The 20,414-nt window shown below is 44.8% G+C and overlaps 2 protein-coding genes and 1 long non-coding RNA gene across 5 annotated transcripts in view; 1 reads left to right on the top strand and 2 right to left on the bottom strand.

Moving 5' to 3' along the window:
- Positions 1-7,986, top strand: part of CAPN2 (calpain 2) — a 78,445-nt gene extending 70,459 nt beyond the window's left edge. The window contains exons 19-21 of the mRNA XM_040430576.1: positions 800-916; positions 1,073-1,131; positions 7,710-7,986. Of these exons, the coding sequence (XP_040286510.1) occupies positions 800-916; positions 1,073-1,131; positions 7,710-7,733 (200 nt within the window). The 3' untranslated portion in view covers positions 7,734-7,986. The remainder of the gene's footprint in view (positions 1-799; positions 917-1,072; positions 1,132-7,709) is intronic.
- A 446-nt stretch (positions 7,987-8,432) lies between these two features.
- On the bottom strand, positions 8,433-9,451 carry LOC120999620. The gene is made up of 2 exons (XR_005778576.1): positions 9,013-9,451; positions 8,433-8,947 (listed from the first exon to the last, which is right to left on the bottom strand). It is a non-coding gene; the product is annotated as an uncharacterized LOC120999620 (long non-coding RNA).
- A 2,966-nt stretch (positions 9,452-12,417) lies between these two features.
- TP53BP2 (tumor protein p53 binding protein 2) overlaps positions 12,418-20,414 on the bottom strand; it is a 58,059-nt gene continuing 50,062 nt past the window's right edge. For all 3 annotated transcript variants that reach the window (XM_040430571.1, XM_040430572.1, XM_040430570.1), the window contains exons 17-19: positions 17,960-18,126; positions 14,307-14,506; positions 12,418-12,935 (exon numbers count right to left, since the gene is read on the bottom strand). In XM_040430571.1, coding sequence (XP_040286505.1) covers positions 12,894-12,935; positions 14,307-14,506; positions 17,960-18,126 — 409 coding nt within the window. In that variant the 3' untranslated portion in view covers positions 12,418-12,893. The remainder of the gene's footprint in view (positions 12,936-14,306; positions 14,507-17,959; positions 18,127-20,414) is intronic.

Raw genomic sequence — 20,414 nt, 5'->3', positions numbered from 1 at the left:
TGACGCTGTGCAACGTGGACCACAAGAAGACCAGCGAGCGGTGTTAGGGTCCATTCACATGCAATTATGCGGAACGGGTGTGGACCCATTCATTTTCAATGGGGCCGGAAGAGATGTGGACAGCACACAGTGTGCTGTCCGCATCCGCATTTCCGAAATTTCGGTCCGCGGCTCCGCAAAAAAATAGAAGCTGCGGACAAGAATAGGCATTTCTATTGGGGTGCCGGCCCGGCGTTTTGCGGATCTGCAAAACACTGTGGACGTGTGAATGGACCCTTAGTGTGGTCCGCAGGAGGAGAGGTAAGTTGATTTATTTGTCTAATGGGTTTTAGGGGGTCTGATCTGAGGTCTGAAGATATTTTTTTTTTATTATTTTCCTTTTTTATTTCCTAGGCGTGTCTTATGGTCCAAAAAATACTGTACTTTTCCAACCTTTTGTTGCCCCTGTTACAACTTTTTTTTTTTTTTTTTTTTTTTATGTGTTGCTGCCATCAAGTTATAAATGAGTTAATATTTTTTTTTTTTTCTGAAATGTTTTACTTTCAGCATCTGATACGTGTTCTCTATTGTGAATACAATATGGGTCTATGACATTTACAGATCTTTGCATTCTGTTTTTATTTCCATTTTGTACAGCGCCCCATTTTTAAAAAAATTGGGATTGTAAAAAAGAAGCAACTTTGCATATAGTCTTGGTTAAACGTCGGCTAGCGCCTATGCAGACCTGTGCATCTATGGTCACAGGCGACTAAAACGAAAAGAAAATCTAAAAATCTCACTTGACGTCTTGTGTTTGCAGGATTTAAGCTGAATTCCCAGCTGCATCAGCTGCTTGTGGCGCGTTTCGCTGACGACGATCTCTGCATTGACTTCGATAACTTTGTGCGGTGTCTTCTTCGGTTGGAGATTATGTTTAGTAAGTGACGCATCACCAATCAATGAACACAATGCGGGGCTAGATCACCACAAATCCCAGCATATCCTGCGAGCCCTAGATCGAAGTAGACCACGTGCCACCCATCCACTGGAGATTTTCGTCTACCTCACTGTTAATTCTACTTTTTATCCGCAGAAATCTTCAAGCAAATGGATACGGAAAACAGCGGCGTAGTGCCTCTCACTATGACCTCAGTGAGTAGAACTGTGTCAGCTCTGCTATGTCACACAGGCTGAGGATGAAGCGGCTGCCGGGCACTTCTGAGCGACACCCTCAAAATCATCCTTTAAAAGTTCTGCAACTTTCCCACAGACTTTGTTTTAATGCCTCACCATTTACAAGATCTCTGCTTTCTGTCAGCAGATGGGAGCATTCTTTTTTTACAGAAGGGGAAAAAAACTGTACAGCTCAGAGAATACTTCTTAAAGCTGAGGGTTTGTTACAATTGGTTGCAGTCTAGGACTATTGTAGTGTATCAATGACCAGGAAAGGAGAGAGATTTGGGAAGCTGCTGCTGAAATGCATACAGAGACTGGAAGCAGTTGTAACAAATCCTCCACTGTGAGAAGTTTTGAGTCCAGACAGATTTTCACTCTTTGGGTGTAAGCAATAAGTTTTCCCATTCACTGACAGCAAGCAGGGTATGGTTGGGAATCAAAACATGTAGAATTAGGCTGAGTTCACATCGGCCATTTAGATTTCTGTTCTTCTGATCAATTGCGGACAAGAATAGGCATTTCTATCATAGGGCTAGCCGTTCCGTTCCGCATTTTGCCGGACCGCAAAACACATACGGTTGTGTGAATGTACCCTTAGTTGAGTGAAACCCCCTAAAAAAAAAAAAAGTGGAATTTATGTTTTCTCGCTCGTATCATTGGGGGACACAGGACCGTGGGTATAGCTGCTTGCTGCCACTAGGAGGCGACACTAGGCTGAAAAGTGATAACTCCTCCCCTGCCGGCTATACCCCCTCCAGCCTGGAGAGAGCATATCAGTTTTTAGCTTGGTGTCGTAGGAGGCAGACCTCCCTGCTTTTTCGGGGGCGACTTACTTTATTGTTTTATCTTTTTCCTTTTAGGTTTGGGGAAACAGTCGCCTAGCCACTCTGTCTACCCCGGGAGCAAGGCCGGTGTCGGAATCCCTCACCGCTCGCCCTCCCCAAGAAGCAAAAGTCCACCAGGGCAGCCCAGCTCCCCTGCTTCCTGCCAGCCAAGGGGTCACCTGAATCCAGCGAGACCCTCTGCCATTCCAGTTTCCTGCCACTTCGGGTGCCAGTTGCTGAAAAGGTGACCCTGCTGGTACTCTGAGAAGGGGGAAGAGAAGAGTATGAAGATGGGGTGAGTAGTCCGGATTGGGTAAGTATTCTCAGCTCTCCCCCCTCCCTACCTTGGTCACCTCGTCATAAGATGGAGGACATTTTTCTTCAAAGTGGGCCATTCCCTGGTGAGGGCCCCACGTTACCTCAGCCCCCGATGTAGGTTTTGGGCTTCTGTCCATATCTGGGGGCCTGGGTTCCACTATCTAGTTATTTAAGTCCGGATATTCGTCCCGAACTGCGGGGTCTACGTCCGCTATCTAACAGGGCGCATTTCTAGCATTCCACGGCCTCACGTTATCCGGCCTGCGGGGTGAGCACCCGCGGCCGGTATGCAACCAGGGCGCTTGAGAGCGCCGCTCCGGACACTCCGCTTCCCGGACGGATTCATTCGGCCGTGCGCCGAAAATTTAGGCCCCGGCTTCTCTTCGGGCCTACCGGTACTCGGCCCGCGCTGTTTCTTGCTGCCACGGGGTGGCTTCCCACGGCAGGGGACGCAAGCGGACACATCCGCCCACCGAGCTAAGTCCCTCTGTTTGTAGCCGACTGGCAGTACGTCCCGGGTGGCCGTGCGCCGAACTTTATGTCCCGGCTTTGCAGCCTACTAGGCCGCAACTTTCATTCCAGTTATGGAGGGGGCGGGTTCGTCCCTCAGGCGCGAATTCTCCCCGACTAGCTGTCCCCCTCCCCCAGGTGCCCGCTGAGCTCCGCCTCCGGTCCTCTAAGCTGGGTTAACCCTTCATGGTAAGCCGCCTCTTTGCAGCCGGCACTGGATTATTCGGTGTTCCCTTTCTGCAGGCCAAATACCTTAAGTTTAAGGAATTTAACCCCTTCCTGCCTCTTGTCCATTTGGCGGGGGCATCGCAGGTAGTCCTGCCCCCCCTCAGCCCACATCACCGCAGGACCACCCTGATGGTGTGGTACCAGACTGGGCCCATGTCCTATCCCGGACAGTGGTGGATTGCTCACAGTTTCCCAATCCTCCCTCCGGGGCCGTTTGGTTGATAAAGTAAATCTGAAGAATTCCCAAACCACCCTTCTGGGTCGTCTGGTTGATATGTCACCACCTGTGCAATCCAGTGGAGGACCTCTGTAAGTTCCCAATCCGCCCCACGGGGTCGTTTGGTTGATAATACTTCACCTGCGCAAATCCAGGGGAGCACATCTGAAGGATTCCCAATCCACCCTCAGGGGTCGTTTAGTTGATAATTCTCCACCTGCTCAATCCAATGGAGGACCTCTGGAAGTTCCCAATCCACCCTTCTGGGTCGTTGGTTGATTAAGTACCACCCACACAATCCAGTGAGTGGTCCTGTAGAAGTTCCGATGCCATCTCCTGGGTGGTCTGTTATATCACCACCGGCACAGCCTGCAACTGCCACGGCTAGCTGCTGAGAGGTAGAGCTGCGCACGAGCGGGCCAGAGCAGGACATATTTCCCCCCCGGTCTCCTACGCACCTCCACCCTTCCTCACTAGAGTTACGTTCAGAACCCTCCCTTCCTGCAGGGGTTGCTTCTGAGGGAGGGGGAAGTCAGTTCTTCGGACTCTGATGTGAATCTAGTTTAATCTTCTAAGATTGCATCCATACTAGCCAGCAGTACTGATTGTATGCATTACCCCCTTCCTTAGGCCGCATTTGCACTACTACGGGATACAGTACTTACCTTATGTGTTCCCTCCTTCCACAGGGGGACTAACTGCACTAGCACTGGTCTCAGTGCCAGCCATTGGCGTCCCCCCTTCCGTAGTTGACGGATTTGCTGTTCCACTGGGTACAGTACTGGCCGTATGCATTAGCCTCTCTCGTAGGAGGCGTTATGGCATTATCACTGGTGGCAGTGTTTACCGTAAGCATTTCCCCCTTACATAGGTGGAGGAATTTCTCTTCCCACCGGGTACAGGACTAATCATATGCATTACCCCCTTCCATAGGGGCGTAATTTTCTACTATTGGATTCAGTTCCTTCTGGGTGCATTACTCCCTGCCATAGGTGAGGTACTTGCGCTAACTCAGGATGCAGTACTTCCTATATATTTTTATACCCTTCATAGGTGGAGTAATTGCACTTCCACTGAGTGCAGTGATTACCGTAGATATTACCCCCTGGATACGGTTCTGATTATCTCGCTTCCCCCGTTCCTTGACCGGAGTATTGCGCTACTACTGAATACTATTCATCAGTTGTGGCATTACCCCCTTCTACAAGTAACGGGGAAACCACTAAGCATCTTTGCATGCTTTAATTCAACTACGCCACGACACTAGATACCTTGGCTTCCTCCACAGGTGGGCCGTGGCAACAGTCGTTACCGTTGGTGCCTTGTACTCTTCTTCTAGTGGTATATGGATACTGTGGCTACTCCCATATTGTATCCTTCCTTTTCTTCTGGTGCTGGTTGGGGGCTCAGATATGTCGACCTTTGTTCTCTCAGGGGGGTCACCCAGCAACACTTAGGTGCCCTAGAGACCCCCATTCCCATGGGCCTTCACCGTTCAGGTCGGTCATGAATTGGTCCTCTGCAACGTGTGATGTGCACGCCATTACACAAAGTATTGTGATACAATCCAGCGAGCCCAAGGTTGCACTGACTCCTTATCTAGGTGAGGGTGTTTTACTGGCAATCTGCAATGGCAACTACGGCGTGTTCTTCTAAGCAGGGGAAGTTTTCACACTAGGGCCGGAGATCGTAGTCGCTGCAGTGGGACAGCCCCCCTCAGATAGGGGTTCTACCCTGACACTGCTTCGACGGTTGCTCCTGTTCAGGCCCCTTTTTAGACAGAGTGCCTCAGGATGGCTCTACTTAACTGAGACAGCATGGTACCATGCTACTCCTGGGTATCCTTAGGCCTCTCCCTCAGTTTTACGCTGGCGGAGCATGCTGTAGATCCTACTGTACAAGGGGTATTTGCACCGCCACTACATGCTAGGGTTCCTACTGCACAGTTCCTTCGTCAAATGATGGTTTCTTCTGACTCTGGAATCTGTATCCTCTACGGTGTGGCCTCCTCCTCAGCATGGCGTTAGCATTAATCTTGTGGCTTTCCTTGTATGGTCTCCTCCTCAGGCGGTGTATTGCATTATCAAGAGATTCTGTAGAGTGCCAGTCTCTGATGGCAATGGGCTTTTGCCCTGGCCTCTTAATGGTCTACACTGCTGTTAATAGACCGTTGCTCTGACAACTGTTGTCCTTCTGTCGTCAACTCGGGCTTTGCAATGGCGTTAATGCCATAGCTATCAGCACCTTCTTTTGGGTGCGCTCTACTGGGTAGCTTAGTCCCTGCGGCACTCGTCTACCACTACAGTGATACCTTTCTTCAGATATGATTACTGTCTGTGTCACCTGAAGCCGATGGTGGTCATTCCTTTCACTGCTCATTCCGGGGGTGGACTACGGTCCCCCCCCCCACGCCGAGCAGAGCGGGTGTCTGTCACGCCTTGCCACCACTGGTAGGGGTTTCATTCCTGGAACGGAACACCCTTTTCTTTCCTGTCCTTCCTCTACCTGGATGGCTGTCCATCTTCCTCTTCAGTCTACTCGACCAGTAGCAATGGGTCGTACGGCTATGGAATCCGAGATCAATTTTTTCCACAAAGAGTATTCTCTCATCTTGGTCATCTGCCCTTTCAGGCAGTGTTTCTGCATGGTCAATATATGTCACTTATGGGGCTTCCCATCAGCGGTGATGCTCACATCGTTTTTTTGCTTCTACCTTTATCCGAGGTATTGGTTCTTTGACCTGCAGTTGGGCACGCCTGGCTCAGGAACTTTTTTCTCAGTAGTTTCTCAAGCAGCTTCTCTCGCTAGAAGTCTCACCACAAGCCCCAAAGGGTCTAGGGGCATTAGTCTACCAACCGCTTCCTAAGGGGTGTTCTCTTAACCAGAGGAGGATCCTGCGGACCTGGATTTTGGTTCTGCTTCCACAGTTGTGGCCAGCAGCCAGCTTCGTCCCAACGACCTGTGGATCGCTGGAGGCGTTTTCAGTGAGAAACAAGTCCTCCCTCTGGGACTTCTTCTTCTCCTCTTTTTTTCTAGGAAGGCGGCATCTTCCACCTGGAGGCTTTCCAAGTTGATAGCGCCTTCTTGTGCGTACATTTTTCTTTGTCATTTGCATAAGGCAGTGCTCCACCCAGTATCTTCTTTCTTTGCAGAAGGTAGGCGCCGCTTTCCAAGTCATCTCAGACATGGTACTCTCTTCTTTCTCACTCGCATTTTAAAGAGCGGGCTCTCTATCAGCCATCTAATTTGGCCTCTGAGGTTTGCTGGTCCATAACTAGCGCTTTCTGCTGTACAGACTTTTACCAGTTTTTTTTTGCTGGAGGTCCTTGTCTTAGCTGACGACCTCCAAAGGGATGTTTTTTCCAGATATGTCTGCCTGACAGTTACTTGGGCACTCTGCTCCTAGGACGTGGCACTGCCCAGCGGAGTTATGGCCTACCCGACCAGCGGTCGGCACTTCTCGGGTTCATCTACTCCAGGCATTGCTTCTAGTGGTAGAAGGCAGCGTCTTGGTCTTCTGGCACGTTCACCAAGTTTTACCGGGTGCCTTCCTAGGCATCGACGGATGCTGCTCTGGGCAGCAAGGTCTTGCAGGCGGCAGCGGATTACGCATCCTCGAGGGCGTTTGTCTCTTGGCGTGTTGTTTGTTTCCCTCCTTGTGGACTGCTTTAGGACGTCCCACAGTCCTGTGTCCCCCAATGATACGAGTGAGAAAACGAGATTTTTGTGAAATCACCTGTAAAATCTCTTTCTCGCTTAGTTCATTGGGGGACACAGCTCCCACCCAGTGTTCTGCTTGCCGCAAATAATGGCGGTTGGTGGACCAGTATGGTCCTCAGTTCTGGTTCGATCCGACTGACATTTGTCAGTTATTGGTTGTTTACCGTATGTTTTTTTTCTCCTACTCCTATTGCTTGGGCACAAACTGATATGCTCTCTCCAGGCTGGAGGGGGTATAGCCTGCAGGGGAGGAGTTATCACTTTTCAGCCTAGTGTCGCCTCCTAGTGGCAGCAATCACCCTTGTGCATATACCCATTGAATTTAATAGGTCAGCGTTCAGTTCAGGGGCTGTTTGTTCCAAATTCGGACAACACCCTGTTGAAAACATCTCCTTTAGCGGCCTAAGGCCTCATGCACACGGCCACATGTTCTATTTTTTGCGGTGCGGACAGATCACGGACCCATTCAAGTTGAATGGGTCTCGATCCGTCCCGGCCGCCGCACGGCCGGCCATGTGCATGAGCCCTAAAGGACCATTTCTGTGGATCTTACCATATGATCCTGTCGCCGCTGCCATCCTTATAGGGCGGGTAACATTACTGAGTGGTCGCTGGACACCAATACTACCCCCCCATATTAGTACACAATACCAGTCAGCCCCTTTAGAGGCCCTAGCGTTTATGTTGATACGAGTATTAACTCTTTATTAACACGACTGATGTTTTTCTTTTTCCAGTGGATGTCGTTCACCATAATGTAAGGAGACCGGAGAACTTACTGTGCACGACCGCAATAACCATGAATGCAAGAAATACGCGACCAATTGCGGGACATTTATGCGATGCGACCTGTAACAGCCAGTCAGGGTTCAGCAGACATTTTTATATTTTAATGGAGAATAAGAAAAAAGGAATCTGTGTTATATTCTAGTTTTTGTGAGAGCTTGTTCAGACGACCGTGCCATGTTTTGCGGTCCGCGTGCCTTCCGCAATTTGCAGAACGGAACGGACGGCCCTTTATAGAAATGCCTATTCTTGTCCGCAAAACGGACAAGAATAGGACATGACTTATCATTTTTGCGGAGCAACGGATGTGGACAGCACACTGAGTGCTATCCGCATCTTTTGCGGACCCATTGAAGTGAATATTTCCGCACCTGAGCCGCAAACAATGCGGCACCAAACGACGGTCTTGTGAATGAGCCCTAAGTCTTGAGAGTTAGATTTAGAACTTGGGTGCCTTCTGGTGACAGTCTGGGAATCTAATGTTAAAGGGGTTGTCTGGGATTAGAAAAATCTATTATTTTTTCCCCAGAAACAGTGCCACACTTGCCCGTGGTCTGAGCCCGGTATTACAGTTTCTCTCTAGTAAAGTAAATACTGCAATACCAGACATAGCCATATGACAGGAGGGGGCGCTGTTTCTGGAAAAAGAGCATGCCCTTTTTTTTTATTTTTTATATAGGACACGTCTTTAGAAGACTTGATCCTCGAATACACACTGATGTTGGTACATAGCAGGGATGCCCAACCTGCGGCCCTCCAGCTTGCCTGGAGAGCCTATAGCTAACAAGGCATGCTGGGAGTTGTAGCTTTGCAACAACTGGATGGCCGCAGGTTGAACATCCCTGGTATATAGGATAGTGCCCTCGGAGCTGTAGTGTCGTTACTATTCACCTGTAATCACCTGATTGCCTTCAACCAAAATGCCTTGACATTCCTTCCTGCATAAACCAAATATTACAATGAGGGTGTAGATTAGCGCCACAAGAGCATATACGTCTCCTCTCCCAAGATAGGCGAGACCTCCCACAATGGCTGCTGCCTGGCAACCATCACAAAGGGCAGCTTGCTGCATATAAATTTATATTATAGATTACCAAAGAGCTCCCCCTAGTGGTGGCAGCTTGCTGCATATAAACCCATAATAAATCCATATTATAGATTACCAAAGAGCTCCCCCCAGTGGTGGCAGCTTGCTGCAAATAAATTTATATTATACATTACTAAAGAGCTCTTCCTAGTGGTGGCTGCTGTCACCAGCCATCTTTAGCCCTGGCTTTTTTTTAGCCATGTTACATTTGGGCGCAGCTATGATCAATCAGTGACTCCAGCTTAGTTGCATTGTCTGTTGGAGTAAGTCATAGTTGGAAATTTACCTCCTGACACCTCACAGCTTTAGGTTGCTTCTCTGTGGCTCCTCGCCCACATGCTTTGCACTGCAGCTCTGCTTTGGTCCACATTGGCTGCTGTGTATAAGCACAAGCTCAGCAGGAAGTCAGTGCATTCCATTACAGCAAGGACAGAATGATTAAGAGGCTGAGTATTCAGGGACGACTTCTCTAGTACAGAGACCTATGCAAAACTGAAACCTGCTATGCTACGATATATATATATATATTTATAGAATATGAGATTGTTCGGTGCATTATGGGACATTTTTATTGAATGCTGATTAATAAAGACTTTAAATCAAGAGATGTTATCTGCTGCTTGGGATACAGATGTGATACAATAATTAGATATCTTTCACCGATTTAGAGCTCATGCACACGGCCATGTTTTGTGGTTCACAATTCACGGATCTGCAAAACACAAGTACCAGCCAAGTGCATGCCGCTTTTTTATTTTTTTTAACACCTGCAGAAATGTCCTATCCTTGCCTTGAAAACAGACAAGAATAGGACACAATCTATTTTTTGCCAGACTGTGAAACAGACTTAGGCTACTTTCACACTAGCGTTCGGGGCTCCGCTTGTGAGTTCCATTTGAAGGCTCTCACAAGCGGCCCCGAACGGATCCGTCCAGCCCCAATGGATTCTGAGTGGATGCGGATCCGCTCAGAATGCATCAGTTTGGCACCGTTTGTCCTCCGCTCCGCTCGCGGACCCCTGAACGCAGCTTGCAGCGTTCGGGTGTCCGCCTGGCCGTGCGGAGGCAAACGGATCCGTCCAGACTTACAATGAAGTCAATGGGGACGGATCCGTTTGAAGTTGACACAATATGGCTCAATTTTCAAACGGATCCGTCCCCCATTGACTTTCAATGTAAAATCTGAACGGATCAGTTTGCATTATCATGAACAAAAAAATAAAAAATTATTATTATTATTTTTTTTTTTCATGGTAATGCAAACGGATCCGTTCTGAACGGATCTAAGCGTTTGCATTATAGGTGCGGATCCGTCTGTGCAGATACCAGACGGATCCGCACCTAACGCAGGTGTGAAAGTAGCCTTACATGTGCGCAGTCCACACCTTTTGTGTCCCCATTGAGATGGATGGGTCCGCAAAAAACACAGATCAGATGTGGACCAAAATTACGGCTGTGTGCATGAGCCCTTACTGATATTTTCCCTGCAGTTGTAAAGGGGATAACTCCTAGTCAGTAATCTGCATACGGCTAATTTATGAGTCTGGTCTAACAGTCTTCGAATAACTACTACCCCCAACAGGTCATGGCACAGAGCTGCCAGAACTTTGACAATGGGGAGGGGGTGAGTTACAGCAGATAAATCTGCAGCCCTGAGACAGGCCCTCATCTAAGGAATTCCTTTTCTTTTTTTTTAACTAATTAAAACAAGGTACTGACAAACAATTTTTTATGCTATTTTTATAGATTTTTTTTTTTTTTTCTGGGCAGCCATCTTGCCTGTTAACAGCACAGATTTGCTTTCCTGTGGTCCATGTGGCTGCTGTAAAGTGTAGATTGGAAATATTCATGTTGACTTCTATGGGAGAAAGCGTTGTGGGCATGCCCTGTGAGCGTTGCAGAGGTCATTGTGCAGGGAGGGGTAGTAGATAAGTTGTGGCATCACTTTTTGTGGGTAATAATTTCTCTGCTGAAACAGCCTGCCGGATTTCTACAGATCCATTATAGTCAATGGGCTTCTTTGGTGAATAGGAGGGAGTGGCCGGATCCCTGCTGGTTTCTGAGCATAAATGGTGTGCAGCTGAATTCTAACATTCCCGGGGGTTGCCATTCATGGTGTCCAGTGGACACGCAGCACTATCCGGCTAGTGTGAAACCAGCCTTACACAATGGTGGCATATTCTAGTGATACGCTACCAATGTCAGATAGGTGCGGTTCCCAGAGGTAACTCTAGAACAGGGCCCCACCAAAGTGAACAAGGGTGCACTTTGGGGGCCCCACAGGAGAGGTTTAATCAGTGACTGACAGCTATCTCTGTATACACACTTGGGGCTCATGCACACAGATACCGGCCGTGTTCATTCTGCAGAAAGCAAAGGCCGACCCCTAATAGAACAGTCCTATCCTTGTCCGTAATGCGGAGAATGCTAGGACATGGTCTATCCTTTTGCGGAACGGCCATGCAGACACAGAATGCGCACACAGTCAATTCCGTTTTTTTGTGGCCCCATTGAAGTAAATGGTTACGCATACGGGTAAAGAAAACAGAACGGACTTAGAAAAAGAATAAGTTTGTGTCCATGAGCCCTTACACACAGAATGCTATCACTGATCACACCTCCTCTGTGTACAACTATCAGTGACTGACAGCCATCTCTGTATACACACTTACACAGAAAATATCAATCACTGATAACACCTCCTCCGTCTACAACTACCAGTGACTGACAGCTATCTCTGTACACACGCTTTGGGCTCATGCACACAACCATATGTATTTTGCTGTCTGCAAAAAAACGGATCCACAAAAAATACGGACGACGTCCATGTGCATTCTGTATTTTGCGAACGGAACAGCTGGCCCCTAATAGAATAGTACTATCCTTGTCCGTAATGCGGACAATAATAGGACATGTTCTATTTTTTGCAGAACGGCCATGCGGACACAGAATGCACAGTGTTATTTCAGTTTTTTTGTGGACTCCTTGAAGTGAATGGTTACGCCTATGGGCCACAAAGAACACAGAACGGACCCAGAAAAAAAATAATAATACATTCGTGTGCATGAGCCCTTACACAGAGAACACTATCAATCACTGATAACACCTCCGCTGTGTACAGCTTTCAGTGACTAACAGCTATCTCTGTATACACAATTTCACAGAGAATGCTATCACTGATCACACCTCCCTGTGTACAACTATCAGTGACTGACAGCTATGTCTGTATACACACTTACACAGAGAATGCTATCCATCACTAATAACACCTTGCATTTCGTGGTGACAGGAGCAGAGCAGTGGGGGGAGGGCTCCTGCTGCAGCCAGTTGCCTTGCAGAAAAACAATTCAAATTTGTGGCATTTAAGAAGTCAGGGGAGGGAGGGGGGGGGATATAAAAGGATTCTTAAAAATACACACAATGGAAAAATAGATAACGTCTGACACTCGCACTACCCTGCCGTTCTGCTTAGAACTAAACCAGTGCGACACGTGTTTCTGCCACCACCCCGATTAAGCGCCAGTAACTGCTACCCCTATAAACGTCCTTTGTACAAAGAAATCTGGAAAGACACTGAAACCCGGAAGCTTTACTGATTTTCATCTCATCCAGTTTATGTTTCACACATTACAGCGAGACGTTTTTATTAAAACTTTTTTTTTTCTTCCTTGCAGTTTACCATGTCTAAGCTACTGGTAAAATAAATATAACAATGTTTTTAGTAAAATACCTAAATCTATGCGTCACCAACCGTATAAGAGTGATATTAGTGAAGAAAAAAAAATATGAATTTAAGATGTCCATAGAAAATATAAAGTCCATAATCTGAATGTGCTACAAGATGCGGCCAGAACTCATCGCATGATGGAGAATGAACATTACAGAGCCGGCCTCCAGGGGGCGCCATGGTTTCCGGGAGGCCTGTCCCATTAATATCAAGAGTTGCTGTGTAAATCCGTTCAAATACTTGAGTCTAAAAGCTGAAATCCTTCATTTCTTTTGGAGAAGGCGACACGTGGAGGAATGAATATTGACTCCAGGCGTTACGTTTACGCCAAAGTTCTCTGTCTTGGTTTGATTCTTGGGTACAGCTGTGAAAGACACAAACATAATGAAAATGACTTCGGCTATAGAGCATACATGAAGCATAGTATTCCACCTCTCCAAAAGCTGTTACATGTCCGGAGCTTCACCTTAAAGGGGTTCTCCGGGAATTAAGAAAATGAAAAAAACTTAATTACTTTATTATAAATATATTCTCAAATACCTTTCATTAGTTATAATTGCTCGTTTTGTATGGGAAGCAATCATCAGGAGAAATAAAATGGCCGCCGTCCTATTAGTTCACACAAAACCTGTCCTAATCACACAGCAGGACGAGTTAGTTTACAACACTGACGTAAAGAGCTGCCTCATCCTCCTCTCTACTTGCCAGGAATCATGATCCTGAATACAGATGATAAGAACTTTAGCTGAATCTCTGGGGAATTTAGTTCATGAGGAGACATGAAGTACAAAGAGGACGGACAGGACTGACTGTGGTAATGGAGACTGCTGCTCAATAGCCACACCTCACCCTCCTCTTAGGTCTCCTCATCATCTCCATTCCCACAGAGATTCACCTGTATTCAGGATCAGAATCCCTGACAAGCAGAGCAGAGAGGAGGATGTGGCACCTTTTTAGCTCAGTGTTGTGAAGTGACTTGTCCTGTGTGATTAGGACAGGTTCCGTGTGTACTGATAGGATGGTGGCCATTTAATTTTTCCTAATGATCGCTCCCTAGACAAAACAAGCCATTCTAAGTAATGAAAAGGTATTTGTGAATTTATTATAAAATAATATTTAAGTATAATAATATTTAAAAATTTCTGGAGAACCCCTTTAAAGTAGCATTTAGGTAGGTAAAAGCTATTCCCTATCCTCAGGAAAGGGGATAACTATCAGATCGGTGGGGGTCCTACTGCTGGGACCCCCATTGATCACAAGAACGGGGGCCCCGTACCCCCCGCAGCTCCCCTGAAACGACCGATGTGGCCAGTTGCACATGTGCACGGTCGCTTCATTCATTTCTGTGGGAGTTCCGGGGATAGGTGAGCGCTGTACTCTGCCATCTCCAGAACTCCCATAGAAATGAATAAAGCGGCTGCATGAATGTGTGACCGTCTGCTCTGGTCATTTCACAGGGGCAGCAGAAGGTACGGGGTCCCAGCGGTAGGAACCCCACGATCTGATGGTTATCCCCTTTCCTGTGGATAGGGGATAAATTCTACTTACCGGAATACCCCTTTAACTGATCAGCTATTATGTACTCTTCGGGGGAGATCTGCCCACTCAAGGAAGTGGGGTTTTCCTAGGAGGAGGCAGAATAACACCATGTGCTGCCCCTCAGCACTACAGATTCTGTTTCTATGCAAATGTAAGAGAATCTAAAATTTTTAGTTATGATGGGAGTACTACTTACCCCGAGTAGATTACGTGGGACGTATCCTTCCTTGTCCTGTAAGCGAGCCCACCACCAATCTGTTTCATTGTCGTCCTCCCTGCGCAGAACCGTCATGCAGTCCCCTTCCTTCAGGGTCAGCTCGTCATCGTTTTCTGCCTCATAGCCCCATAAAGCGTAGATGACACCGCGGTTCATGATGCCCATCTTCTCCTGAACACCTGTCCACACATCACACACAGTTAGCCTCAAAACTAATGTGAGCAGATCCACCAACAGTCTAGAATAACTGCAGCACAACTGACCTACCCACCCCACAACCAGCAACCAAACAGCGCAGGGAAACCTGCAAAATACGTCGTTAGACATGGAACAGTCACAACGACAGCATGCTTCATAAGATGCAAATATTCTTGTACATAGGAGGCGGTATTATAGTAGTTATATTCTTGTACATAGGAGCAGTATTATAGTAGTTATATTCTTGTACACAGGAGCAGTATTATAGTAGTTATATTCTTGTACATAGGAGGCAGTATTATAGTAGTTATATTCTTGTACATAGGAGCAGTATTATAGTAGTTATATTCTTGTACATAGGAGCAGTATTATAGTAGTTCTATTCTTGTACATAGGAGCAGTATTATAGTAGTTATATATTTGTACATAGGAGCAGTATTATAGTAGTTATATACTTGTATATAGGAGCAGTATTATAGTAGTTATATTCTTGTACATAGGAGGCGGTATTATAGTAGTTATATTCTTGTACACAGGAGCAGTATTATAGTAGTTATATTCTTGTATATAGGAGCAGTATTATAGTAGTTATATTCTTGTACATAGGAGCAGTATTATAGTAGTTATATTATTGTACATAGGAGCAGTATTATAGTAGTTATATTCTTGTATATAGGAGGCAGTATTATAGTAGTTATATTCTTGTACATAGGAGCAGTATTATAGTTATATCCTTGTACATAGGAGCAGTATTATAGTAGTTATATTCTTGTACATAGGAGGCAGTATTATAGTAGTTATATTCTTGTACATAGGAGCAGTATTATAGTAGTTATATTCTTGTACATAGGAGGCAGTATTATAGTTATATCCTTGTACATAGGAGCAGTATTATAGTAGTTATATTCTTGTACATAGGAGCAGTATTATAGTAGTTATATTCTTGTACATAGGAGCAGTATTATAGTAGTTATATTCTTGTACATAAGAGCAGTATTATAGTAGTTATATTCTTGTACATAAGAGCAGAATTATAGTAGTTATATTCTTGTACATAAGAGCAGAATTATAGCAGTTATACTCTTGTACATAGGAGGCAGTATTATAGTAGTTATATTCTTGTACATAGGAGGAAGTATTATAGTAGTTATATTCTTGTACACAGGAGCAGTATTATAGTAGTTATATTCTTGTACATAGGAGGCAGTATTATAGTAGTTATATTCTTGTACATAGGAGCAGTATTATAGTAGTTATATTCTTGTACATAGGAGGCAGTATTATAGTAGTTATATTCTTGTACATAGGAGCAGTATTATAGTAGTTATATTCTTGTACATAGGAGCAGTATTATAGTAGTTCTATTCTTGTACATAGGAGCAGTATTATAGTAGTTATATATTTGTACATAGGAGCAGTATTATAGTAGTTATATACTTGTATATAGGAGCAGTATTATAGTAGTTATATTCTTGTACATAGGAGGCGGTATTATAGTAGTTATATTCTTGTACACAGGAGCAGTATTATAGTAGTTATATTCTTGTATATAGGAGCAGTATTATAGTAGTTATATTCTTGTACATAGGAGCAGTATTATAGTAGTTATATTATTGTACATAGGAGCAGTATTATAGTAGTTATATTCTTGTATATAGGAGGCAGTATTATAGTAGTTATATTCTTGTACATAGGAGCAGTATTATAGTTATATCCTTGTACATAGGAGCAGTATTATAGTAGTTATATTCTTGTACATAGGAGGCAGTATTATAGTAGTTATATTCTTGTACATAGGAGCAGTATTATAGTAGTTATATTCTTGTACATAGGAGGCAGTATTATAGTTATATCCTTGTACATAGGAGCAGTATTATAGTAGTTATATTCTTGTACATAGGAGCAGTATTATAGTAGTTATATTCTTGTACATAGGAGCAGTATTATAGTAGTTATATTCTTGTACATAAGAGCAGTATTATAGTAGTTATATTCTTGTACATAAGAGCAGAATTATAGTAGTTATATTCTTGTACATAAGAGCAGAATTATAGCAGTTATACTCTTGTACATAGGAGGCAGTATTATAGTAGTTATATTCTTGTACATAGGAGGAAGTATTATAGTAGTTATATTCTTGTACATAGGAGCAGTATTATAGTAGTTATATTATTGTACATGGGGGCAGTATTATAGAAGTTCTATTCTTGTACATAGGAGGCAGTATTATAGTAGTTATATTTGAGTACATAGGGGTAGTAATATAATAGTACCGCTCTGGATATAGGATTCATACTGTCACATACAGGAAAGATGCCATATTGTCAGATTACTAGAAAGACCCACAAGGATTTCACGTGCTCTACATTATACACATCTATCGGAGGTAGGTGGCCACCGTATTACAGGGTACAATGCTTTGGCTGCAGGGTGTGAGGAGTCTGCAGTGGAGATGCAATGTGACCCTGATAGGACAGTGCAGCCCCACGCCATGGTGTGCGCTCCTGCGAGCTCCTCTGTGCTATGAAAAGCTGGTCATGGACACAACCATCTCCAACCCATAAACTGGCCCATTCAGCTTCATAGGGTGGGAGCAGAGAGAAGCGGCAGCCGGCGCCTCTTGTGCCGCTTATCAAACAGAAAACAGCTGGATCCATAGACAGAACTGTCATGTCTATGGGCAGTATTATCAGTCCCATCATGACCGTGTAATAATCACTGGGGTCGGTACCCATCACCTGCAACAAAGGGTTAATGCAAGTTCACTGGTGAGTAATCTAATCTGCAGGCAAGTGATTATTTTCCCAGCCTGGAGCGGTGAGAGCTGGAGACCTGTAATCTGTCACATTCCAGGGATTCATAGTAATCCGCCCCCAGCCTGGAGACGAGAAGACCCCGGCACCCACCGCACGGCTTCGCAGCACGGGGCCATAGAGCTGAATCAGCCTATAATGAGCAGCTGTGCCACTTTCTCATGTATTGTGTGTGTTCAATCCTTCACCATTTGCTTGCTGTCAGTGAACGGAGACATTCTGAACCGACTTGTCCTACTCACACAGCTGCAGGAAATGTTAAAGGGGCTGTACAGGGTTACAAAAACATGGCCGCCTTCGTCCAAAATCAGATCCATGCCTGTGTCCGATATTACAGCTCAGCCCTAGTGAATAGAGCCGAGCTGCAGTACCACATCCAACTTGAAGCCAGGTGTGGCGCTGCTTCCGGCAGAAGGCAGCCATGTTTTTTCTAATCATTTACTACTCCTTTAATAATCCTCAGCAGGACTAAGTCTAATAAACTGATTATTGCTGCACTGTACCGAGCCCCTAGAACAGGAGTCTGGTTTTGAGGGTGGACTTCCCCTTTAAAGAAAATATTACTTCTATATGGCCAGATGCTGATGAGTTGCCATACAGCCCTGGATGCTTGGTACTCACCGTACAGGAACTGGGAGCACTGGCTGTACCCCTCCTCCATCTCCTCACACTTGTCCGCTGCCGTCTGTCGGTCGCTGTAGGTCATGGCGAACACGGCCGCTCCGGACTCCACCAGGAATTTACACACCTGCACGTTGTTACACGAGGCGGCGCAGTGCAGCGGGGTCCTGACACCCAGACAAAGTGGAGAAGAATGTAAGGAAACCCATCCAAGATTTAAAATAAATAAATAAATAAATTTGATCTTTTTTCTCCCTACAACTCTATGGTAAAAAGTCTAACAAAAAATAGAGTAAAAAAACAAAAAACAAAAACAGAGTGATGAGATAAAAAAAAAAAATGCCAGGAAACTGTCCTAAAACGCCACGTGTTCTACTATTGGCCAGCATGTAACATCTAGCTGTGTTTTTTTTGCTTGAAACAAAAAAAATTATTACTTTAATGCAGTTTTTGAAAAAAAAAAAAAGGCATAAAACCAGTTTCACAATCTTTCTTGAGGTATTTTTTTCTGCCATATTTTCTATGGATATATACTAGTAGTGCCATTTTTTTGTCAGTTTTTTTTTTTTTTTAAACTCTCAGCATGCTCTAGGTCTTGTGTTTTTGGCCCATAGACCTCTACTGGTTTTTAGGCTGCGAGTGAAAAAAATAAAAACCCCAAAAATATAGAAATGTGTGCTGCGTTTTTTAAGCCACTTTCATAGTTTTTTTTTAATACTAATTTGCAGAGGAAGAGACATCAGATGGGGTACATCTTTCCTGTAGAAAAGAATGTCTACTATGTCGTGGGGTTTAAAAATGGTGCCTGCTGAAAAATGGAGTGGGCACCATAACCAACAGGTGCCTGCTGTTTTACACAGCAGGCACCCCTAGGCATAGTCTGTGATCGTCGAAAACGCCGATCACTGACATTTACCCCTCAAATGACATGGTCGGTTACAACCACGGCGGTGAGAATCCGGGAGCCAAACAGCTTAACCGTGCCAAGAACGAAGAAGCCTCCTCAGGCCTTGTGAATGGTCGGAGGCCTGCCACACTGATGTTCCTGTGAATCTCCCATAGGCTGCTAAATCATTGCAGTCTATGGGAGAAGCGATTAAAGGACTGCAGGTTTATGTCTCCTAGGGGGAGTAAAAATAAGTGAAAAAAAAAATATGTTTCTAAAAATATATAAAAATTTTTTTTTAAATCACCCCATATTAACATTAAATAAAGATCTTTTGCACCGCTGTGTCCCAAAACGCCTGAAGTATTAAAATGTAAAAGTATTCAGTGTGGTGAACGCCATAATGTTAGAGTCGCCGCTTTTTTTTTTTTTTGTCGCTTCACTACGTAAAAAAATATTGAATAAAAAGTGATCAAAAAGTTCAAAATGGTATCAAAAACACGAGAGCATACGGAAGGCCGTAAAAACGAAACCAAATCATACTGTGGTGGAATAGCGATTTTTCCAATTCCAGCCCATTTGGATTTTTCCCCAGCTTCCCTCTACATTGTACAGGGAGTGCAAAATTATTAGGCAAGTTGTATTTTTGAGGATTCATTTTATTATTGAACAACAACCATGTTCTCAATGAACCCAAAAAACTCATTAATATCAAAGCTGAATATTTTTGGAAGTAGTTTTTAGTTTGTTTTTAGTTTTAGCTATTTTAGGGGGATATCTGTGTGTGCAGGTGACTATTACTGTGCATAATTATTAGGCAACTTAACAAAAAACAAATATATACCCATTTCAATAATTTATTTTTACTAGTGAAACCAATATAACATCTCAACATTCACAAATATACATTTCTGACATTCAAAAACAAAACAAAAACAAATCAGTGACCAATATAGCCACCTTTCTTTGCAAGGACACTCAAAAGCCTGCCATCCATGGATTCTGTCAGTGTTTTGATCTGTTCACCATCAACATTGCGTGCAGCAGCAACCACAGCCTCCCAGACACTGTTCAGAGAGGTGTACTGTTTTCCCTCCTTGTAAATCTCACATTTGATGATGGACCACAGGTTCTCAATGGGGTTCAGATCAGGTGAACAAGGAGGCCATGTCATTAGATTTTCTTCTTTTATACCCTTTCTTGCCAGCCACGCTGTGGAGTACTTGGACGCGTGTGATGGAGCATTGTCCTGCATGAAAATCATGTTTTTCTTGAAGGATGCAGACTTCTTCCAGTACCACTGCTTGAAGAAGGTGTCTTCCAGAAACTGGCAGTAGGACTGGGAGTTGAGCTTGACTCCATCCTCAACCCGAAAAGGCCCCACAAGCTCATCTTTGATGATACCAGCCCAAACCAGTACTCCACCTCCACCTTGCTGGCGTCTGAGTCGGACTGGAGCTCTCTGCCCTTTACCAATCCAGCCACCGGCCCATCCATCTGGCCCATCAAGACTCACTCTCATTTCATCAGTCCATAAAACCTTAGAAAAATCAGTCTTGAGATATTTCT

Source organism: Bufo bufo, chromosome 4 (assembly GCF_905171765.1).
Source record: "Bufo bufo chromosome 4, aBufBuf1.1, whole genome shotgun sequence".
Lineage (NCBI taxonomy): Eukaryota > Metazoa > Chordata > Amphibia > Anura > Bufonidae > Bufo > Bufo bufo.
Note: the sequence above shows the minus strand (reverse complement) of the source record. Positions and strands in the feature narration are given on the sequence as shown.